The sequence below is a fragment of the Typopeltis vanoorti genome, chromosome 19 (genome assembly GCF_054136105.1).
Source record: "Typopeltis vanoorti isolate ZY-2024b chromosome 19, IOZ_Tvanoo_1.0, whole genome shotgun sequence".
Lineage (NCBI taxonomy): Eukaryota > Metazoa > Arthropoda > Arachnida > Uropygi > Thelyphonidae > Typopeltis > Typopeltis vanoorti.
In genome coordinates this window covers 96984320-97007561 of record NC_143567.1, presented here as the reverse complement: position 1 = coordinate 97007561, position 23242 = coordinate 96984320, and the positions used below count along the sequence as shown (strand labels likewise).

The 23242-nt window shown below is 37.3% G+C and overlaps 1 protein-coding gene across 1 annotated transcript in view; it reads right to left on the bottom strand.

Annotated features, from left to right (window-relative positions):
- Nucleotides 1-23242, bottom strand: part of LOC150096378 (glutamyl aminopeptidase-like) — a 365847-nt gene that overhangs the window by 205067 nt on the left and 137538 nt on the right. The window contains exon 8 of the mRNA XM_090409047.1: nucleotides 14633-14764. Within this exon, the coding sequence (XP_090265173.1) occupies nucleotides 14633-14764 (132 nt within the window). The remainder of the gene's footprint in view (nucleotides 1-14632; nucleotides 14765-23242) is intronic.

Genomic DNA, 23242 nt, shown 5'->3' with positions numbered 1-23242 from the left:
CAAGGAAGTAGAGGGTAACAAGTGGAGTCCCACAGGGCTCAGTACTGGGACCTATATTGTTTAACCTTTATATCAATGACATTGTCAGTAGATTTCAAGAGGATATTCAGTTGTTTGAGGATGATGCGAAGCAAGGAAGGTTTTTAGTAATAGTGCAGATGTGGCAGCCCTGCAAGAGAATTTGAATAAGCTAGATAATTGGGCAAACGGATGGGGATGTCAGTTTGATGCAGCAAAATGTAAGGTCTTGAGGTTTATGACACATCGATGGGATGCTGCATACTCTATGGGAGGAGTTATACTGGAAGAAGTAGGGGAGACAAGAGATCTGGGGTTGATGATTGATAGAAATCTGAAATTTAGGGGACATATTGCAAAGGTGGTGAGGTAAGAGAGGATTGCTGCAATAATGAGAAGGACAACTGACCTGCAGAGATAAAACAGTTATCATTCCGTTGTATAAGACCCTGATCAGACCACACTTGGACTATTGTTCTCAGTTTTGGTCCCCAGGATTTGAAGGGGATAAATTAACTATGGAAAGGGTACAAAGGCGGATAACAAAGATGGTTTCAGGTCTGTACAATGATAGTTATAAGGATCGGCTGAGGGAATGTGGACTGCAGAGTTTGGTGGATAGAAGAAGGAGAGGTGATATCATTGAGACTTTTAAACTGTTGAGAGAAGGTTACAGTGTTGACACTGGGGAGTTCTTTCACTTGGTTGAACAGCAGGAAGGAGTGATGACAAGAAGCCATCCCTGGAAGTTACGAAAGGAAACTGTGAGCAAGAGAATGAGGAGTGGTTTCTTTGCATGGATGGTGAACCATGGAATGCATTGCCTGATGGAGTGGTGAGAGCGAGAACGGTCAATGAGTTTAAGGAGTAGTATGATAAACGTTGTGTTTCTCAAGACTCATCAAGGGGAGGCCCTCCCCCTCGATGAGTCTTGATAGACTTTGTGTTTCTTAGGAAGGACCTCCCACGATGAGTCTTTTGACTCCATGGAGGCCTGAATGGTAATAATAATAATACAGAATAAAGTTAAAAACTGCAGCAGATTTTCTTATATATGTTTAGAGCAAATGCAAGTATGAACAAGAATAAATAAATTCAAATGCGTGTCATCCTGTAAATGGTGAACTCACACAAGTTCAAGTTTTTACTTGTTTATGCTAAATTACTTGTTAGAACTAGGATCAGAATAAAAAAGATCTTAAGGAATAATAACAAATAAGTGATTATAAATAATTTGTTTAAGACAAATCAATAAAATATAATTAAAATTTAAACAAAAATGTAATTTATTTTGATATAATTAATGAATAATATTTTTTTAAATTATTTCCTCCTCGCCTGAAATCTTTGGAGCCTTTCCTGGTGCCTGTGTGCATTGCACACGTTGCGCATATTGTCAGTGCGCCAATGCCTGCACCCTTTCCACAGTTAATTTATCCTTTTCAAATCCTGGAGACCAAATTTCAGAACAATAGTCTAAGTGTGGTCTGATCAGAGTCTTATACAATGGAATGATAACTCTTCTACCTCTGCAGGTCAGTATCCATCTCAGTTATGCAACAATTACCTTCACCATCTTTGCAATATGCCCCTGAATTTGATGATTCATAGAAAACTGAAATCTTCCTCCAGTATAGCTCCTCCAATTGAGTATGTAGCCTCTCATCGATGTATCCCAAACTTCAAGACTTTACAAATGTAAAGTGCTACATTAAACCGACACCTCCATTTATTTGCCCATCTGTCTAGTTTATTCAAATCCTCTTGCGGGTCCACCACATCTGTACTATTACTAATAACCCTTCCCAGCTTCACATCATCCTCAAACAACTGAATATCCCCTTGAAATCTACTGACAATGTCATTGATATAAAGGTTAAACAATATAGGTCCCAGTACTGAGCCCTGTGGGACTCGACTTGTTACCCTCTACTTCCTTGAAACTGCTTCATCATACACAACTCTCTGATACCTATTAGACAGCCAATCCTGAATCCAGTTGACTAACCTGAAATCTAAACCAGTGTGCTGTAACTTAAATATCAGCTTATCATGTGGCACCCTGTCAAATGCCTTTGCAGAATTCAAAAAATTGGCAGTGCCTTTCCCTTAACAAATCTATGTTGATTCTCACAGATAACATTACCCTCATCTGCCCAACATTGTATATAGTCCTCACTAATTTCTCCAAGATCTTAACAACTACTGCTGACACACAAACTGGCCTATAATTAGACAATTCCAGTCTGCTACCGCCTTATGCAATGGCACTATCTTACTTTCCTTCCATTATCTGGGTACCTTTCCCATAGCCAGACTTTCATTGAAAAGCCAGGTGAAAGGAACTGTGAGTTCTTTAGCACATTCTCTCCAAACCTGTGGTGAAATTCCATCCAGTCCCATTGCTCTACTGACATCCAGAGTATCAGTATTTGGAACACACTCTCCTCTTGCACCTCGAACTTGCCATATCCCGCTAGTATTAAAACCTTCTTCTCCAGGATGAAATACTCCGATAAAGTGCTCAGTGAACAACTCCACTATATGCTCTGCATCAGTCACTCTATTCCCATTTTTATTCCACAATATCATTCTTCTACAATTATTTCTCCTCTTACTGGCCACATAGCTAAAAAATTCCCTAGGATTTTCTGTTGATCTTAGTGACAATCTCTTCTCATATTCACCCATCTGGCCTGAGTCTTATATTCTTCAAGCATCTGCTCTCCACAACTCTCCTTATAACTCCTCCATAATATCTTTTTCACCTGCAGTTCCTGTTTGATATTGTTTGCCATCCACTTTACACCAAATTGTGTCCACTTCTTCACTAGTGGAATACAGCTTATTGCTGCTAACAAGTTGGTGGAATTTTTATAAAAATATGAATGTGAAAATAATAGTCGATAGTGTGGAAGGCGTGAGTGACTGTGAAAGTTTCGGAGATGGTTTTGTTTTTGAGGAATTTCAATTAAGAGTGACTGACTTGCAGAGAGAGAGACAGATGAGCTGAAAGAGGAGGTGGAATGTATTGTGAATGAGATGAGAAATATGAAAGATGAGATTAGGGGAATGGAAGAGATAAATGCAAGGCAAATCACAGTAGGGGGGTAGAGAGAGAGAGAGAGTTTTGTGAATGATAGAAGACGAGAGAATTTTGGGAATGATAGAAGAGGCGAGAATGGAAACAGTAGGAGAGAGGGATCCTTCCCTCTCTCCTACTGCTAAAAGAAGAGGGAATGCTAGAAAAGAGAATGGAAACAGTAGGCGAGAGGGAATGAGAGAGAGGTATGGGAATGCTAGAATTGGAGCAGTAGAGAAGAGGAAATGAGGGAGGAGGGGAGAATGGAAACAGTCAGAGAGAGGAAATGAGAAGAATGCGAGGGAGTGCTGGAACCAGGGACAGAGTGATGCGAGGACAGCAGGTAAGAAGGAACAACACAGAGAGCAAGGGTTAGAGAAGAGAGAGTGAGGGATGCAGGTGAGCAATCAAGGAACAGAGGTGTGATGTATGGAAACTCGATGATCTCTGGTGTGCAAGATAGGATGCCAGAGGTGTGTTTGCCTGGAGGGATTATAGAAAATGTGGCTATGGCAATTAAGAGGGGGTGAAAGGATGAATGAAATAAATGTGATGGTCGGCACGAATGACCGAATGACTTGAGAGGCGTGTAGATCGGGTGGCAAGAGATCTGAGATTCTTGCTTGAAGTTGTGTAAAAGAAAATGCAGAGAAGGAAGATTGTGTGTGTGTGTTGTCGAGGTATGATAGTGACGAGCTGAGCAGAACAGCAGCAATACTGAATTACATAATAGTCAGAATACGCGAGAAGAGAGGATTAGAATACGTGGATGCTTGGAGGGTGTTTGAGGACAGAAGGGAACTGTATGCTAGAGACTGCTTGCATTTGAATGAGGAAGGACGAAGGCATCTAGAAAGATTGCTGTTTTTTGAACGAGTCAGTGTGTCAATGCAGGGAAACTAGAATTCCCAGGGTGGATGATAGCAGGGGTGGCCTCTTGTGGAAATGGGTGCTTGGGTGAAGGGGTACAACATCAGGCAACATTGAGCCCATGGGGGTCGAGAGGGGGACAGTGATGGTTATGGAAGCAGTGACATTTTTGTGCTCTATGCTAGTGCCAGGAGTGTCCGAAGTAAAGGAGATGAATTGGTGGCGTTGAATGCATCGAGCTGGCCAGGGATTACTGGGATCTCTGAGACGTGGTTGATGGGTTATGAACCTGTGTCCTCTAGGAGTGGAAGCCTTGGAGGGCAGACACAAATGGTTTTGAAAGCATATGGTGTGAGGTGGAGGTGGCCAAGAGAGGATATTTGGTAGGGCGTTGCTATAGGCCGGGGAGCGCAGAGGATGGGGACTAGGAGATGTTTGGGCAGTTGGGCTTGGTGGGTGCAGGAGGAATGATTGTTGTGGGAAATTTTGACTACAACAATGTGGGCTGGGAGGAGGACGGTGCAGGTAGTGAGAAGGGGATGGAATTTCTGGAATTCTTGGGGGACAGATGTCTTCGGCAGCATGTAATGGAGGGAACAAGAGGTTCAGGAGTTTTAGATTTGGTCATGGCATCAGAGGAGCTGATAATAAGTGAGATGACATCTATTCCACCAGCTGGAGAGAATGACCATGTGGTTTTGACTTGGAGGATGAACAGACATGCAGGTGTATCGGGGAAAGGGGAACATGTGTGGAGTTATAAGGCAGGTGATTGTCTTGGGTATCAACTGGGGGCAGTTTCATGGGGGTGGAATTGCAGGGCCAGGATATCATTAGTGCTTAGGAGGTTGTGAGGTAGTATTTTTTGACAGCAATAGTGGGCTGTATTCCACGGGTGAAGAGGCAGACATAATTTGGTTTATCCTCATTAGAGATGCTCAGTTGGCAATTTTAAACAATTTATTATAGTATTCTGTTACAGTCTCTTTTTCTTTTTTGAGCACATCTCTGCAATTTCCATATATTAGGGCCTAAACTTCTTATTTTGGAGAACTGGAAAATTAAAGTTTCTTTAAACTTCAAGTATTCCAATGTATCCTTCAAAATTGGGGACGAATACAGTGTTATGTCCCTATCTTATGATTTTTGTTTGTCTTACAAACTGCCTTCGTCTATATTCTTCTAACTTCTACTTTCAAGACATCGCCAAAATTTCTACTAATATCTGAGTTATTGTTCCCCGTAGTAGCCCTAGTATTTGTATTTTAACTGCACCGTTTGGGATATTTAGTTTAAGATAATTTATACATAAACAGAGAAAAGGAACTCAAATATCTGAAAGTGTAACTATTGCAGTCGTGACACTATTTCTTGTTACTCAACATTAATTCCTTAAACTTCCCTTTTCTTAACATTAATTCCTCGCTTGGTTAGGCTCGAATGTTTCTAAGCGGTGCATTGGATTAGCAATATCAGACAACTTCTTTTATCATTAAACAAAAGGTTTATTATTTCTTTAAACATGGTACATATCAAAATACTCAACTAAATTACTTACACACTAAAATTAGCTTAATACAAGTAGTTGGGCTATGATTCGACAAAAGTTACTATGATCATGCCGCCACAAAATTTCATACAAAACATGAATTCACTTAACATAAAAATTTTAGATCACCACACATTATTAGATTATTCAACTTCAAGTACACTAACAAAATCATTAACTACTCTAGCACATACTTATGACAATTCTGATTCTCTACACATCACACTAGGCATTCAAATTCCTCAGGCTACTTGGTTACTCAATTTACACTAATCAAACTCAATATTAATAAAGCCATTTACTTCATTAACACACAACTATGTCATTAACTTTCCTTTTACAATATAGTAGGCACTCAAGATTCTTAGGATAATTAATTATTCACAAATTATCAACTCTAGCTAGCTTACTTTTAACACTCTCTATCAAATTCTAAAGTCCTATTATAATTTCTCCCTAATCACTTTAACAGTTCCGTAATATGACAATGGTACCTATCACACAAAACTTCTAGTTAATATAAGACAAAATTCACAATACCTTTCTTTAGCTTCACTTACGGGCCTTTACCTTCTACTGAACGAACTTGCTTGCATAACTTCTTGCAATTCAGGGCTATATAAACATCTGCGCCATCGGCTGTACTATCCAAAACGAGGACATCGACATTTTCACAGCTTCCTATGACTCTATGGTGTATTTCGCTTTCTACATAGGAATACAGGAATAGCTCTCCCGCTCACCTTCGGTTCCTTGTTGTGGCATGAGGATATGAGCCATATCTCTCCACTCAGGAACACTGTGAAATCCACTAGAAAACCAAACTAAAACCACCGCGACTATCCAAACGTTTCTTCTCTTCTTGCAAAAAGGCATCAAGCCTCCTTGATTATCTAAACGTCTTCCCCAAAACCCAAAAGAGCCTACTCCTCGAAAAGCAAAAGCCACGAGGAGGGGGGGGGTTACCAACCCTTTTATAGCTGCTTCCCTAATGGCGCCCTTTCTTACTTCTTTTTCCCACCTCCTACTTGTTTTCCGTCTGTCTACCAATTGGGTAGCATTTGGCCGCCATACGTCATTTTGATCAGCAACTCGTAACGAAGTTTCTATCCGGGTATAGGCCCTAAGCGATATTCCATTATTTCTCTTGTTAGCCTCTATCTTAACCCCCTATTAAACCTTTTCTCAGAATTCTACTTAATGCTTAATCTGTAGCCTCTTACATAGCATATTTTATGACTCATTCTTTTATACTTATGCACTTAACTCTTTCATTCTTAATCGCATTACTATATTAATTCTTAGTTAGCTACTTATTTAATACAAATTCCTTGTTTACTCATAAATACATCTTAATACATTCTTTTCTTTTGTTATCTTAACTAAACAATAGACCTTTACAATTTACTCAATTTATACTGGATGCAAGAATATTTTATTAATTAAATTATCCTTTTTATGCAGGGGTTTTTATTTATGTTATTTATTTCTCATGTTACACCATGATAACTGAGAATACTATATTCTCAAGATATCAGGTGTAACAACAGGAAGCTCTTGGCCTTTCCGACTAGTTTGCTCCTTAGCAAGATAAGAAGTTGGAAGTCTGTCCATTTACCAACTTCCCTCAGTTCTTCAACGAAGCTAGAAAAAGCTAAGATGTCGTCAGTTTCTTCTCCAGAAAATTGTGAAATAACTTGTTGAGGATTAATAGTTCTAAAGAACTCTACATCATCCATGTGCCTGTACCAGTACGTTGACTCATACTTGTGATTTAACTCTCAAAAATTTCAAAATTGCACAAAATTTTCTTAACTTGATAACTGCATGATTCTAGACCAAAACTTGCTCACTTTAATTCACAATTTTGACCTATTAATTACATGAATTAAATCCTGTTGGCTGTGCCATTGTAAAAATATGTAAATTTTTGTCTATATTATTAAATCTTATTACAATTGTTTTATATAAATCTTGTTGTCTGCACCTTTGTAAAATCTACAATATTATACTATTCAAAACTTATTCTTCAATGTTCTACTTTTACTTTAATCTTAACTTTACCAGTCGTATTTCCGGGTAAATAATCCGTTGCTTGGTTTAATCTAGCTTACAATCCTCTTACGCAACTTAATTCACTTTTGTCACAAGGCCGCAAACGTTATTGTTCTCACGTGCAAAACTTTCAAAACTAAGAGAATGCCTCAGGCTAGAGCCAATCTCTTTTTCTGAACAACTGGTGTTTTTTTATATTGAATTTTGGAAAATTTATTTGATTTCTTGCTGCGCCACCAAAATTTGGATATAGGATATGATTGTCCTTCCGAAGAAAAACTCTCAGTTAATCATAGAACCTTCCTCTCTTACTTATAACTAAATCTAGCAACGTAAAACTTCTTTTCTACAGTCGTGGCTATTCAAGGACACACAGATTCAAATTTAATGAGCAGTGCATTGGTAACAGGAATGAGGCAAATTATTTAAACAAGAAAATAATTTATTCATAATCCAAGAAATGTACAAAAAGGTCAATACTAAAACTCAAGTAAATCAGATTCTATACTTCAATAGCAACTCACAAATACAATCACTCTTCTTATGTAAACAATTCTTGTAAGATCACGTGTCTATGATAATACGTTACATAATATTTAGTCATTCTTAGGATAATCTCACTTAAATAAATGCAGGCTCAGCAAATAAGAACAATAATAAGCACCTAGTATATCACTTTAAGTTCTGCTAAGTTTTCTCTCACATATAACTGAACAAGACAATTCTAAGATTAGCTAAATGCCTATAGTCCTTATGTATCATTACAAACAAAACTTTAAACAAATCACCATCACAATTCTGTCTCTAGTTAAAACAATAGAAAGATCTTACTTTGAATGAGTTGTCTGGTTCTCTCTGATAGATTCTTGAAATCAGTTCTTTCATTACCTTCCGACTTTGGCAATGCGTAAAGGTACCTTCTCCGGGATTTGTGGGATTTCCTCTTACTACTTGCAAATGTCAGGAACTTGGCGTCATGAAACTCTAGTATCTACTTTCTTTAAAAAACAACTCGAATTAGTTGTCTTGCGCTTCTGGCATCTACTGGCTGGAATGCAGGGCTTCGATCTTGAACCGGGGTGGCTTTCCTGAACCTGGATCCAAAACAGAAACGAAGACTAACTTATTCTGCCACACACATCTAAATCTGCCTCTCCTGCTGGTGGCCTTCCGCCTTAAGACGATTGGCAAATCTCTGTTGCGACTATGTAGCCATTCACCTCCGTTGCTGTAACTTACATTGTAACTCCGTATCTCCTCGACTGTCGTTGACCGTGTAACTTCTCGCTGACTGCTCTGACCTCGCAAAAGCGACCTGACCCCCGATCCATTGTAGCAACCCTTTTTTATCTGGCTCCTTGGATTCTGCAACGTATTAATACCCTGGGTATTTCGATGTTCTGCACCCGCCACCTTTTTTTTGGTCGTTACATTAAGACAGGAAATCCCCTTACATATTTGACCTTCATGATTGTAATCGCCCTAGGTCATAAGTTAATAAGATAATCCGTCTGGAAATATCTTTGTCTGGAACGTTCTTGTAACACAAATTAATTCACATTTAATGCATTTTTGAAAATTATGGAGACAACTACCGTGTTTGAATAAAAACTTTAGTTTAATATAACTAAAATCTAATATAAGTATCTAATGAAAAATTGATATGTAAAACATAGAACATTAATTATTATTAATAACTAAACTAAAGTTTTTATTCAAACACGATAGTTGTCTCCATAATTTTCAAAAATGCATTCGGATCACCGTGCAAGGCTAAAAGAAAGAATTCACATTTAACTTTCTTTGTTCTTTTACAACACTTTTGCAAAACGTTTTTTACATAAAAGTCAGTTTGTATTGGAAAAACAAATAAAGAAAGCTGTGAAATTCTGATTCATAATTTTTTTTTTAAATCCTAAATCAGCAATTTTATTCTTGGGACAGTAATAATACTATTGATTAATCTCTCCTCCTGCTTTACAATATATACATTATTTCTGTAACATTTATTTTAATCGATCACAATTCCACTGTGCTTAATTGTAACTCTTAAAGTTTACTGTGAAATAAGTATTGAAACATTGTGGAAAATTTTGCATCTGTCCAAAGAATTTTACAAAAGCACTTTATTCTATTTGATAAATTCATAATGTTCTATGTTTTACATATCAATTTTTCATTAGATACTTATATTAGTTTTTCAGTATGTGCAGTACTGACCGTTGTTGGCACAGTGCCAGTGCATCAACCGTAAGTACTAGCAATTAGACTTTTCCTGTCAGTCAAGAACTTGATGAAATTTAGCAACCATATGTTGTTGTAACAATGCAATTTCCCCACACATATGCTACAGCAAGTTGTTGATGAATATTGTTCACTAAAATTTTCTTCTTAAGCACAAATAAATCATTGCTCAGACACTCCATGATAAATTAAGTTTGTGGTTTTTAGTATCCACATTTGGAAATGTCCATACTAGAAACCACAGTATATCGATTATTATTATTATTATTATTTAGACCTCCATGGAGTCAATGACTCATTGCAAGAGGTCCTCCATCACATACACACCTCATCACACTCTGACTTGTATTCATTTACTGTCTCCACTTTCACCACTCTTCCAGGCAATGTATTACAACCACTGACAACTCTCCATGCATAAATCTGCTCTTCACTCCACCCCCCCCTCCTTATAGAGTTTCCAGGGATGACTTCTAGTTCTTCCCACATCTCTACCCATTCTAAGAAAAATCTGACCCACATTAATCCAGTAATAATCCCTTATCAACTAATATGTCTTGAACATATTACTTGATATGTTCCTTGTCTTTCTATCCACTAGACTCACCAATTTGCTTTCCCTTAATCTGCCTTCATGCTCTACATTCCAGAGACCAGAAATCACTTTAGTTAATCATCTCTGAACCCATTCCAACATCCCTTCATCCTTTTGAAAACCTGGTGACTAAATACATGTGTAATCCATATGTAAAACCTGGTGACTAAATACATGTGTAATCCATATGTAAAACCTGGTGACTAAATATATGTGTAATCCATATGCAGTCTGATCAAAGCTTTATACAATGGAATCATAATATCCTTACTCCTACTGTGTCAGTGTTCTCTGCATCATTCTCACAATGCACGTTGCTGTACTCACAATTTTAGCAAAATGTCTCTAAAATTTCGGTCCTTATCCACCAATAATCCCAAATCCCTCATCTAATCCACCTCCTCTAAGACATCCCCACTGATCTTATACTCTACATCTCAACTTTGCTTCCTAAATTTTAAAAACCTTACACTTTGCTACATTGAAATGGACACTCCATGCATTTGCCTATTCAGAAAGTCCATTAAAGTCCACTTGCAAGGCTGCAACATCCATTGTACTCCTCATAGTTCTTAACATTTGTACTCTCATAGCTCTGTATATCACCATTCAAGCCCTTCTCAATATCATTTACATACAACTTAAACAGAAATGGAACTAAAACAGAACCCTTAGGGCATACCACTTGTGACTCTCCTGTTCTGGTCTCATTGCATCACTTTCTTGGTCTTCCAATTCTTCTTTTTCCATTTATTTTATACCCATATATATTTTTGTCTGTCTGCTATTATTATCCATTCAATTTAGATCTTTTAACAATTTTTGTTTATATTTACTTATATAATTTTTAATTGGTTTTATATTCAGGGATTGTAGAATTTCTTCATTTTTTATGGCTCCCAATTGGTATCCAGCTGTTTTTTTTTTGAGAAATTTCATTTTGCTGTTTGAATCTGTTTTTCATTCTTCATTTTTTATGGCCCATGTTTAACTTCCATAACATTTTAGTATAGTTTGTAGTAGGTCTCAGGGCTAAGTTCTTTGTGCAGTATATGAATAATAATCACAGCAACCGAAGCTCAGTTTGCCAACAACTTATCAAGTCTGCCCACATTCAAGGAATACATTTTACACAGCATACTACAGGATTTTGTGATATGCGGAGCTTGCAGCATGTATTCATCTCAGCAGTTAGATATCTGGCAGGTGAGAGATCGGGGTGTGCATGTATATGGAAAATGTAGTTAAGTCAGAAATGGGAGAATACTGACCAAGGAAGATGAGAAGCGTGATTGATGGTATGGATAATGTGAATGAAAAAATAAAAAGTTTGGAATATGGTAAGTTTGAAACGTGAAGTTTTGAAGATGATATTCATTGGGAGGATGAATGGTGAGCAATAGTAGGTAGCTTCGAGAGAGAGAGAGAGAGAGAGAGAGAGAGAGAGAGATGCACTGAAAGAGGAAGTGGAATGTCTCGAGAATGAGTTGAAAAGCATGAAAGAAGAAATTAGGCAACTGCAAACATTGAATGCAAAGTGAATTAGAGTAGGCGTGAGAGAGAGAGAGAGAGAGAGAGAGAGAGAGTTATGGGAATGATAGAAGGGGAAAGAATAGGGGAATCAGTAAAAGAGAGGGAATGAGAAAAATGTGTGAGAGAGAGAGAGAGAGAGTGATGGAATGGAGAGATTACAGGACAACAGATAAGTAGGGGAACAAAGAAAGAAATATTAGAAGAGAGAGAGAGAGAGAGAGAGGAATGCAGGTGTGCAAGGAAGAAATAGAGTGGTAAGAAGTGTGATGTATGGAGACTCGATGAACTGTGGTGTCCAAGATAGAATGCTAGATGAGTGTTTGCCTGGAGGAACAATAGATAGTGTGATTATGACAATGAAAAGAGGTAAAAGGGTGGATGAAACAATTGTGGGACTGAATGACTTGAAAGGTAGTGTGAATAGGGTGGCAAGAGATCTGAGGTTGTACAGAAGAAGACTGAGAGAGGGAAGATAGTGTGTACATATGCTGCCCAGGTATAATAATGAAGAGCTGCAGAGGTGTAAGACAGGGATGCTGCCTGTCATCGACGCTCTTCAATATATTTGCAGAAGAAATGATAAAAGAAGCATGTTATGAAGAGGAAAGAGGAATCACTATTGGAGGAAGAACAATACAAAATATTAGATTTGCAGATGATCAAGCAATATTAGCTAATACCGAAGATGAACTACAGCACCTAATGCAAAAATTTGAAAATATATGCAAGAAATATGGTATGAAAATTAACACAAAGAAAACAAAAGTGGTGAGAGTCTCCAGGAAACCAGGAAGTATCAAGGTGATGATGAATGGAGAAAGTGTAGAGCAAGCGAGACAATACAAATACCTTGGTAGTATAATACAAGAAAATGGAAAATGTGACATGGAAATAAAAGAAAGAATTAACAAAGGAAAATATGCCTTTTATAGCAAGAAAAATTTGTTTATTAATAAAATGAATAAAAATCTAAAGAAAAGGCTTATTAAGTGCTATATTTGGAGTGTGACCTTATATGGGTCAGAAACATGGACCATTAGGAAGAAAGGAGCTAAAATGTTGGAGGCATTTGAAATGTGGTTATGGAGAAGAATGGAGAAAATAAAATGGACTGAAAAAATCACCAATGAAGAAGTATTACATAGAGTTGAAGAAGAAAGGAATTTACTAAAGACCATAAGAAGAAGAAAGGAATTTACTAAAGACCATAAGAAGAAGAAAGGAATTTACTAAAGACCATAAGAAGAAGAAAGGAATTTACTAAAGACCATAAGAAGAAGAAAGGAATTTACTAAAGACCATAAGAAGAAGAAAGCATAACTGGATAAGACACGTATTAAGAGGAGACAGCCTACTGAAAAGAATGATAGAAGGGAAAATTGAAGGAAAGTGACCAAGAGGAAGAAGACGACTAACAATGCTTGATGATATAATGGGAATAAGAAGATATCAGGAAATGAAGGAGGACACAAGAGACAGAGGAAATTGGGGGAAGAGAATCTGCCGAGTTATACCATTGGACCAGTCAAGAGACAGAACACTAATGATGATGATAGTGTTTCTAATTTTTAATAATTTTTGCACCTATATTATTATTACAGGCAACTCCAGGGAGTCATTAGACTCATCGAGGGAGGCCCAAATCATATCCATCACAACTATTCAACATTCATACAGTATCTATCATATCTCACCTTAAACTCATTCACTGTCACAGCATCCACCACAGACTCTGGCAGCCCATTCCACTCATTCACCACTCTAAAAGCAAAGAACCCAGCTCTAACACCTTTACTAACCACACTTTTGCCCAGTTTCCATGGATGTCCCCTAGTCCTCCCACAACCAGCCCTGTTCTCAAAAATATCTTCTGAGTTAATTTTATAGAAACCCTTCATTAATTTGAATGTCTCAATCATATCTCCCCTCCTCTGCCTATCAACCAATTTTTGCAACCCACAAATCCTCAACATATTCTGATAAGGTTCAATCCATAGACCTGCTATCATCTTGGTCACTTGCCTCTGGATCCTCTCAACCTCCTCCCCATCAAGAAGAAACCTAGGTGACCAAATCTGGGCACAGTAGTCGAGATGAGGTCTTATCAAGGCTCGATACAGAGGAACAATAACTTGCTTGTCTCTGCTTGTCAACGTATTCTTCAGCAACCAAGTGATTTGATTAGCTGATTTGGCCACTTTTGCAATGTGCCCCCTAAACTTCGACTCCTTATCCACCAACACTCCTAAATCTTGGGCCTCATCAATTTCCTGGAGTACAGTTCCACCAATGTAGTAAACTGCTGCTAATCTTTTCACCCCAAAATGTATAACCTTACATTTTGCCACATTAAATTGACATCCATTCTCCTTAGCCTAGACCTCCAATCTATCCAAATCATCTTGCAAAATTTTGACATCATCTGCATTCACTATTGCCCTACCCAACTTTGCATCATCCGCAAACAAATGAACTGTTCCTCTCAGATCCTTTCCTATACCATTAATGAACAAATTAAACAGCAGTGGTCCAAGAATAGATCCTTGTGGCACACCACTAGTCACAAGCCGTCTTGTGGACTCTACTCCTGAGTAAACCACTCTCTGATATCTCTCCGTCAACCACCCTCCTATCTATCTATATTGACTAAAGTCTATGATACACTGCACATTTAATAAAAACTTACTTCTGTTAATACACTCCACAGATGATTAGTTGTGGAACTTCCAAAGGCAAACCGTTTCAAGTATTTTGTTAAACTAACCCTTAACACATCATGTCCAAGAAAAGATTTCAGCATGTGAAGGATAGCAGCACTCTGTAATAGAACAAAACATTCATAAACTAATTATATTATTATTACCACCACTCCATGGCAGCTGGTAATAAACAAACCCTTTTCCTCTCACACCATTCACAATATTACTAAGAATTAAATAAAATCATGGTAGCCAAAGAGAACTGATATGGCCACTTATCACCACTTTCTTTTGGAGACTTTCAAAGGGCATATGTAAATGAAGAAAATATCTAAAGAATATTTTCATACAAGAGTGAGACTCAGACCTTAACATCTGTATACTAATTTCATTATTTTAGCAATAGTATTGTTTCCAAACCATGAAGCCATAAGATTAAGGAAAGCTAAAGTTGTCATACTTACAACCTTCCACTTAAACTTAAATGATAGGTCTCAAAAATGTGCAGTAAATAGGTTTAATGTTAAATCAGCTCTGATAGAAGATGGCAGACTATGCCACTGCTATTTATTTGGAAAGCATATAGATTGGAATGCAGTTGCATTCTTGTCTACATGCACAATTTGATCATGCTCAAATAAAGCATGATCTTTTATCTCCTCAACCTTCTTAAAAATATCCCTGTCAGTCCTATGCTCTGCATCTCATCTTTGCTTCCTAAATTTTAAAATCTTACAATTTGCAACATTAAACTGGCAACTGATGACTCCACACATTGACCCATTCAGAAAGTCTATTTAAGACTGCAAGGCTACAACTTGCAAGCTACATCTGCTCTACTTCTCATAACTTTCCCCAACTTTGCATCATTTGCAAACGACTGTATATCACCATTTAAGCCCTTTCCAATGTCATTTACATACAAATTAAACAATAATGGCCCCAAAGACAGACCCCTGGGGAATGCTACTAGTAACCTTCCTTTTCTGGGATAACACTCCCCCATACACAACCTGTTCATACCTATCAGACAGTCATTCTCCAATCCAACACATTAATCCACTACCCAACACCATTTGTTAAAATTTAACTACCAGTTTGTCATGTAATTTATTGAAAGCTTTTGCAAAATCTAAATATATTACTGTATATACATACCCCTTGTCTAATGTATTTGTCACCTTGTTATAATAAGTAAACAGTTTGCTAAAACACAATTTTCCTTTAGCAAACCCATGCAGTCCATTAAAGAGAATTCTACTGCTCTCTACCCAGTTCTGAATCCTTGCCCCCACTAGCTTCTCCAACACCCTGACCACAATACAGACAGTTTTGTGTAACAGTAGAACAATTTTGCCATCTTTCCGTTCCTTTGGGACTTGGGCTAATCTAAAACTCATGTTGAAAATGCACATTAAAGGTGTTGTTAACTCTGGAACATTCCCTCAAGATACTTAATGATATACCATCAAGTCCCGTGATCTTCTTGACATCAACTTTACTTAATTCCTCATGTACCTCCTACTCACTCACCATCAGTAGTTCCTTCCCCATTTCCACTGATGTCAAGATCTGCATTATGTTACAATAGTGAGAATGGAATACTTTAATGAACTGCTCATTTAACACCTCTGCTATATCCTCCTCAGTGTTTATCATTCGACCATTATCACTGACCAACATCAACCTCCCATAAACATTCTTCCTTCTTTTCACAAGGTATGCTCTGAACCAAGTTGATTCTTTGTGTCTTGATTTACACTACACTCTATCTAACAGCATAGATGCTCACCTATGGTCCCGTCTAAATAACATGATCAATGATACATACAATAAAATTTATCTAAGCACCAAAAAGGTATTTCAAGAAATTTAATGCTTTATATGAGAAGAAGATTTTAAAATCGAGAGCTATCCTAATCTACCCGATGATAAGGTACTTTTCAACTTTTTGGATCACAACTTGACACCTGTAAAAGCTCGTATCTTAAAAAAAGGGTTGGATTTTGCAGTCTCAGCAGAGCACATTTCTAAAATAGATATTATGTGTAACATAGAAAAACCACTTTACTTTCTACCTGAACCTGTTGCAAATGACATTAGATTAAAGACTGCAATTCTTCGCTTGTCTTCTCATCCTCCTAAAAAGAATATCAGATCCTTAAAAAAAAGAGCACTGTCTAATTTAAAGAAGAATAAAGATATTATAGTACTTAAGGCAAATAAAGGCAATTCAACTGTTATCTTGAATACGACAGATTATATGTCCAAAATTTCAATTTTACTTTCTGATATCTCTACTTACTATCAATTAGATTCTGACTCAGGGATCTTAAGAAAAAAATTGAAATCCATGCATCCATTAACTCCACGTTTATATGGATCACCAAAAGTACACAAGACCAATATTCCTCTTTGACTGATCGTAGATGGTATTAGCTCACCAACTTATTTGTTATTAAAACATCATGCTCACCTTCTAAAGGAGCACATTAGACACATGGACACCTATATCAAAAATATGCAACACTTTGTAGAAAAACTAGGAGAAATTTCTATCTCAAGAACAAACATTCTAGCTAATCTGGATTTTGTATCGTTATTTACAAATGTTCCTGTGAACGAAGTTATGGTACCTATACATAATCTGTTCCCTTAAGATATCTCTCAACTCTATAAACACTGTCTCAACTTAAATTTTTTTTCCAATGGAATGGAAAAATTTACAAATAACTTTTGGGCCTTGCAATGGGAAGTCCTCTATCTCCTTCTTGTGTAGACTTATTCATGGAAAAGTTCGAAAATGATGTTTTGTTACCTACAAATCCTAAACTGTCAATTTGGTGGAGACATGTAGATGACATATTCATAATCCAGGAAAAGGAAAGTCACCAGTGGAGTGCCTCAGGGATCTGTTTTAGGTCCATTACTGTTTAACTTGTATATTAATGATATAAGTGAAAATTTGGATGGAGATATTCAGTTGTTTGCAGATGATGCAAAGTTGGGATGAACCATGAAGCGTAGTGAAGATGGTTGTGGCCTTACTGAAAGACTTGAATAGATCGAGTGATTGGGCACGGAAATGGGGATGTGAGTTCAATGTTGCAAAATGTAAGGTTTTAAAATTTGGAAAACAAAGATGGGATGCAGAATTTATGCTTGGTGAGGATACATTGTTGGAGGTCAAAGAAATAAGAGATCTGGGGGTGATAGTGGATAAGGATCTGAAATTTAGGGGACACATGTCCAAAATTGAGAAGACAACACAAAGGCTTCTGGGAATGATGCAGAGGACACTGACATGTAGAAGTAGGGAGATTCTTGTTCCGTTGCATAAGGCTTTGATTAGGTCACACATGGACTATTGTGCCCAGATTTGGTCACCGGGTTTTCAGAAGGATGAAGAGATGTTGGAAAGGGTCCAAAAGTGACTGACTAAAGTAGTTTCTGACCTCTTCAATGTCGAGTATGAGGAAAGATTGAGGAGATGCAATTTGCAGAGTCTGGTGAACAGGAGGAAGAGGGGAGATATGATAGAGACCTACAAGCTGATAAGGGGTTGTTATAGGATCAATGCTGGAGAAGTTTTACAGAGAATAGTGAGAGATCAGGGGAGAACCAGAGGTCATCCCTGGAAACTGTATAAAGAGGGTGTGAGTAGAGGAGTGAGAGGCAGGTTTTATTTGTGCAGAGTTGCGAATGATTGGAATGCCTTGCCTGAAAATATGGTGTCTGCAAAGAGTTTGAATGTGTTTAAAACACAGTATGATGAGCTGTGTGTGTGTGTGTGTGATAAAAGGACCTCCCAGATGAGTCTTTGACTCCATGAGGTCTTGGAGTGGTAATAATAATAATAATATGAAAACACAGTGCAGCTGAGTTATATGATTTTGTGGCATCTATTAACTCCTTTCACCATAAAATCAAATTCACCTTGGAACATGAGAATGAAGGAAAGTTATCTTTTCTAGACATTTTAATTACGAAACAAGCAGATGAAGGCATTTTTCTTAGTGTATACCGTAAGCCAACCCACACAGGTGGTTATCTACATTTCGCCTTATTACATCATATTTCACAAAAATTGGGCATTGTACATATACTGAAAAAGAGAGCGATCTCTATTATAAGAGATGAAGGAACATTAACAGAAGAATTACATTCTATTCTCCAACTATTGATCAGCAATGGATATCCTAAAAAAATAGCAAAAAAATTACTACTCTCTAATCCCTCTCTACAACAAATCATGATATTCATTACAGAACTTCAATTTTCATCCCATTTGTTGGCAAACTTTTGCAAAAATTGCTAATCGCCTGAAATCTCATAATATTAGAGTAGCCTTCAAATTAATTATGACAGTATGAAATTTGTTAGGCTCACCCAAGGACCACAACTCTTTCAACAAACATCCTACAGTTTACAACATCCCATGTTCTCGTGGCCTTAATTACACAGGACAAACTTCGAGAAGTTTAGAAATAAGACAAAAGGAACAAATTGGAGATGTCAACAACAACAGAGGACAGTTCAGGGTTGGCATTGCATTCCATTTCTCCAACACTCACCACAATATTGAATGGGATAAGAGGTCCATGCCATACATAGAAGACTACAGCTCTTGCAGAGCTATAGGTCCTTTAAGAGGCTACAGTGGTAATCCACTCACAAGGTACCCTAAACAGAAACAAAAGGATGATTCTGTGTGACATTTGGAAGTCACTCATCAGATCTCTAAACACATCAAAGTTTAATTTCTCTGCTAACTATTGGACGCACCTGCTGAACAATGACTGACCATGTGCCAGCATCCATGCTGCATGTGTTTCTATTGTACTTGTTTAATGGTTCCTATGCATTCAGTATATTTTTAGTAATGTATCGATTCATAATCAAAGCTTGTTGTTAATTTATATTTGTACGTTCATCAAAAAACCCAGATGAAGCCACTAGTTAATGTGGCGAAACTAGTCAGTAATTAGTGGTATCAAATCTTTACAACCAATAAACCCAGTGTTAGTTATTTTTATTTTTATTGCATTCTTCCTTCTACTAGTCACATATTGAGAAAAACCAGCTAGGATTTCTTTTAACATCATTTGCTAACTGCTGCTCATACCACACTTTTGCTATTCTCACTAAGTGAGTCACCTTCCTTGCTTGCTATTTGTACTCCTCATGTATCTGATTATCTCCGCTCATCTTCTGCTGCCTCCACAATGTTTTTTTCTTCAACATTGCATACTTCACCTCTTCAGTTATCCATTTTACACCTACCTTATTTAATCTCCTGACCTTTGGAATACATTCAGTCATTGCTTCTGCCAGATAATCCTTGAGTAGAGACCAAGCAGCATCGATTTCCTTCCCATGCAATTCCTCATTCCATGATATCACTGCAAGCTGCCTACTGAGTTTGCCATAATCATTTGCCTTACAGTTCCACATATAACTCTTTCTCACAAAAGTCCTGTCCACCACTCAAGTCACTTCATGATCACTTTCACCAAATGGAGGATGATGTGACACTTCATTTAAAACAACATCTTCTGATGAGATAATCAAAGCCAAGACCTTCAATTAATGTGTGGCATCTGCTATGTACTGCTTGAAGTATAATAAATTTAGTTTAATCCTTTATCCAAGTGTAAGCAAACAAAGTTTGCGCTTGAAGTATCTTCAGGTGCAAACTTTGTTTGCTTACACTTGGATAAAGGATTAAACTAAATTTATTATAGTCTAACCAAGTGAAAATAACTTCCAACATCTTTCTCTAAATCCAGAGTAATTTAATAATAAGGTGAGACACCTTTTGGCAGCTCGCATAGGTAAATATGACTTTTCCATTGCTTCCACCTTAGTATCACCACCTCTGGGTCTGGCTCCCACTGATGAGACCTCAATAAAGGTCGAAACCGGTCTGGATAGTGGCCCTTCCCTTAATGCATAGCATTATATATGTCTGCAAGGAAATGTGCTTTGCATTATGGGAGATACCAAGACAAGGAGTGATGAGAGCTTGGCCCACCTTTACCATGAGTTGCCTAAGTCCTGACGATACTTCACGCACAAACTTTGTTTGCTTACACTTGGATAAAGGATTAAACTAAATTTATTATAGTCTAATCAAGGGGAAAAAACTTCCAACTGCTTAAGGTAGTTATCCTTTAAAAACTCAAGAAATTCATTCTCTTTGGTTCCTGATGGTCTCTTCATTCCAATGTATATTACCATAATCAAATTGCTCTAAACATTTCCTTCTCATTGCTTTCCACATTACCAGGTCTGTAGCACACCATACTAATCATCCTGTCCACCTCCACTTCACACCATACCGCTTCAAAACCACTGTCAGTATTTGCTCCTGGCATCTCCACCCTAGATGACACAATCCCCTCTGCCATCATCAATAACACTCCTCCTCCCTTTTTGCTTTGTCTGTCTTCACGAAAGACTACATATCCCCTCCATCTCTATTCCAGAATGTCATCCTCATTCAACCATGTCTCACTTACACCAACAATTTTTGGACAAATGAACTCTATCAATGCTACAATTTCATTCCCATGGTTTCAAATACTTCTAGTGTTTGTAAACACGCATGCTAGTTCATTTCAGTTTCTAAAACTCTACAAGTCCCACTAACCCACTTCTCAAACATGACTCTTCTACACTCTCCCCTATCCATTTCTATCCATCATCTCTGATACTACACTACTAGTTCTAAACCTTTTTTGGATCATGCCCCACCTCAATGCCTCAAAGATTTTGATGTCCCCTCTAGCATAATAGTCAACCAAGTTCTGAAAAAGTATAATATAAATAGCTACTTCAAATAAAAAAAGAACATAGGCAAAACTGTTTTTAATTTGACATTCTTCAATGAATATGAATTTTATATTACACTTTGTATATTATTATTATTACCCCAAGACCCAATGGAGTCAAAGATTCATCTAGGAAGTCCTTTTTTCATACACCAGCTTATCATACACCTTAAACACATTCAAATTCTCTGTAGACACCACACTCTCAGGCAAGGCATTCTAATCATTCACAACTCTGCATGCAAAAAACCTGTTTCTCACTCCTCTGCTCACACCCTCCTTATACAGCTTCCAGGGATGACTTCTGGTTCTCCCCTGATCTCCCACTGTTTACTATAGAACCTCTCCAACATTGATCCTATAACAATCCCTTACGAACTTGTAGGTCTCTATCATATCTCCCCTCTTCCTCCTATCCACTAGACTCTGTAAATTGCATCTTCATAACCTTTCTCATATTTGACATTCCAGAGGTCAGAAACTACCTTAGTCAGTCACCTCTGGACCCTTTCCAACATCTCTTCATCCTTTTGAAAACCAGGTGACCAAATCTGTGCACAGTAGTCCATATGTGGTCTAATCAAAGCCTTATACAACAGAACAAGAATCTCCCTACTTCTATAAGTCAGTGTCCTCTGCATCATTCCCAGAAACTTTGAGGAAGTACAAATTTATAAAACATAAATCGAACTCAACTTGGGAAAATAAAATCCAAGTTAATGCGATCCTTGAGCTTGATGTCTTCTGCAAAGAGTTATTTGAGGTATACTAATTGAGTCAATTTCAATCTCAAATCCCCGTGATTTTTGATATCCAAGCGATTTCTTTTTTTTCAGTGACAAGTCATTTACAACTCTAAAGCCACATTCAACTAAATATGATGATGGGAAAGATAATAGTAATTTTCTTGCAAATCTAGTTGGATTTAGGTATTTTGTTTCTGTCTTGTCACAAAGCCATGCCATTGTTCTTTTTATGTTGAATAAAGTTCTAATAGACTCATCATTTTGCATTTCTGAGAGTTCTTCTTGATACTGCATGGCCACAACAGTTAAGTCTATTAGCATTGGCTGAGCTATCCAACATGAAAAATCAATTTCTTTTAAATCAGAAAATCTCTCATTTAAATCACAGTCCATTTTGCTCAGGTGATCTGCAATAACAAGTACAGCAACATCAGTTACCTCACACTTACTTAGCCAATAAAACTGGTCAAACTTTTAGGATGAAACATTCTTTTGACAAAATTGCAGAAATGCAACGAAGCCAAATAGCCTTTGCATCAACAAGGGTGTTATTTGCTCCTAGCAGTTGCTTATTTAACATATTTAGCTTTTCAAAGATATCTGTCAAACAAAAACTCACAAATGCTTGACCATCAACTGTTTGTAGGAGTTTCATTTCAGGTTTGTTTTTTCAAAACTCACTAAGAATATCAAATAGTTCCATGAATCTTCTCAAGCAATTCCACTGTGACAGCCATCTCACCTCGGTGTGAAGCAATAATCTTACATGGTCAGCAGTTTTATCTTCACAAAACTGTTTGAAAAGATGTTCACATTTGGCATTAGCTTTGATAGTGTTGATACATTCTATAACTGAATTAAATATCTTATTTAAAACAGGTGAAAGTTTTTTGGAAACTCTAAATTTTCTCTGTGAATAACACAATAACACATCCTGAAATGTTGCTTGTGTAACATTTCAGGATTGTCATCCTTCATTAATTTTAAACAGCCACATTTCTTTCCTATCATAACAGGA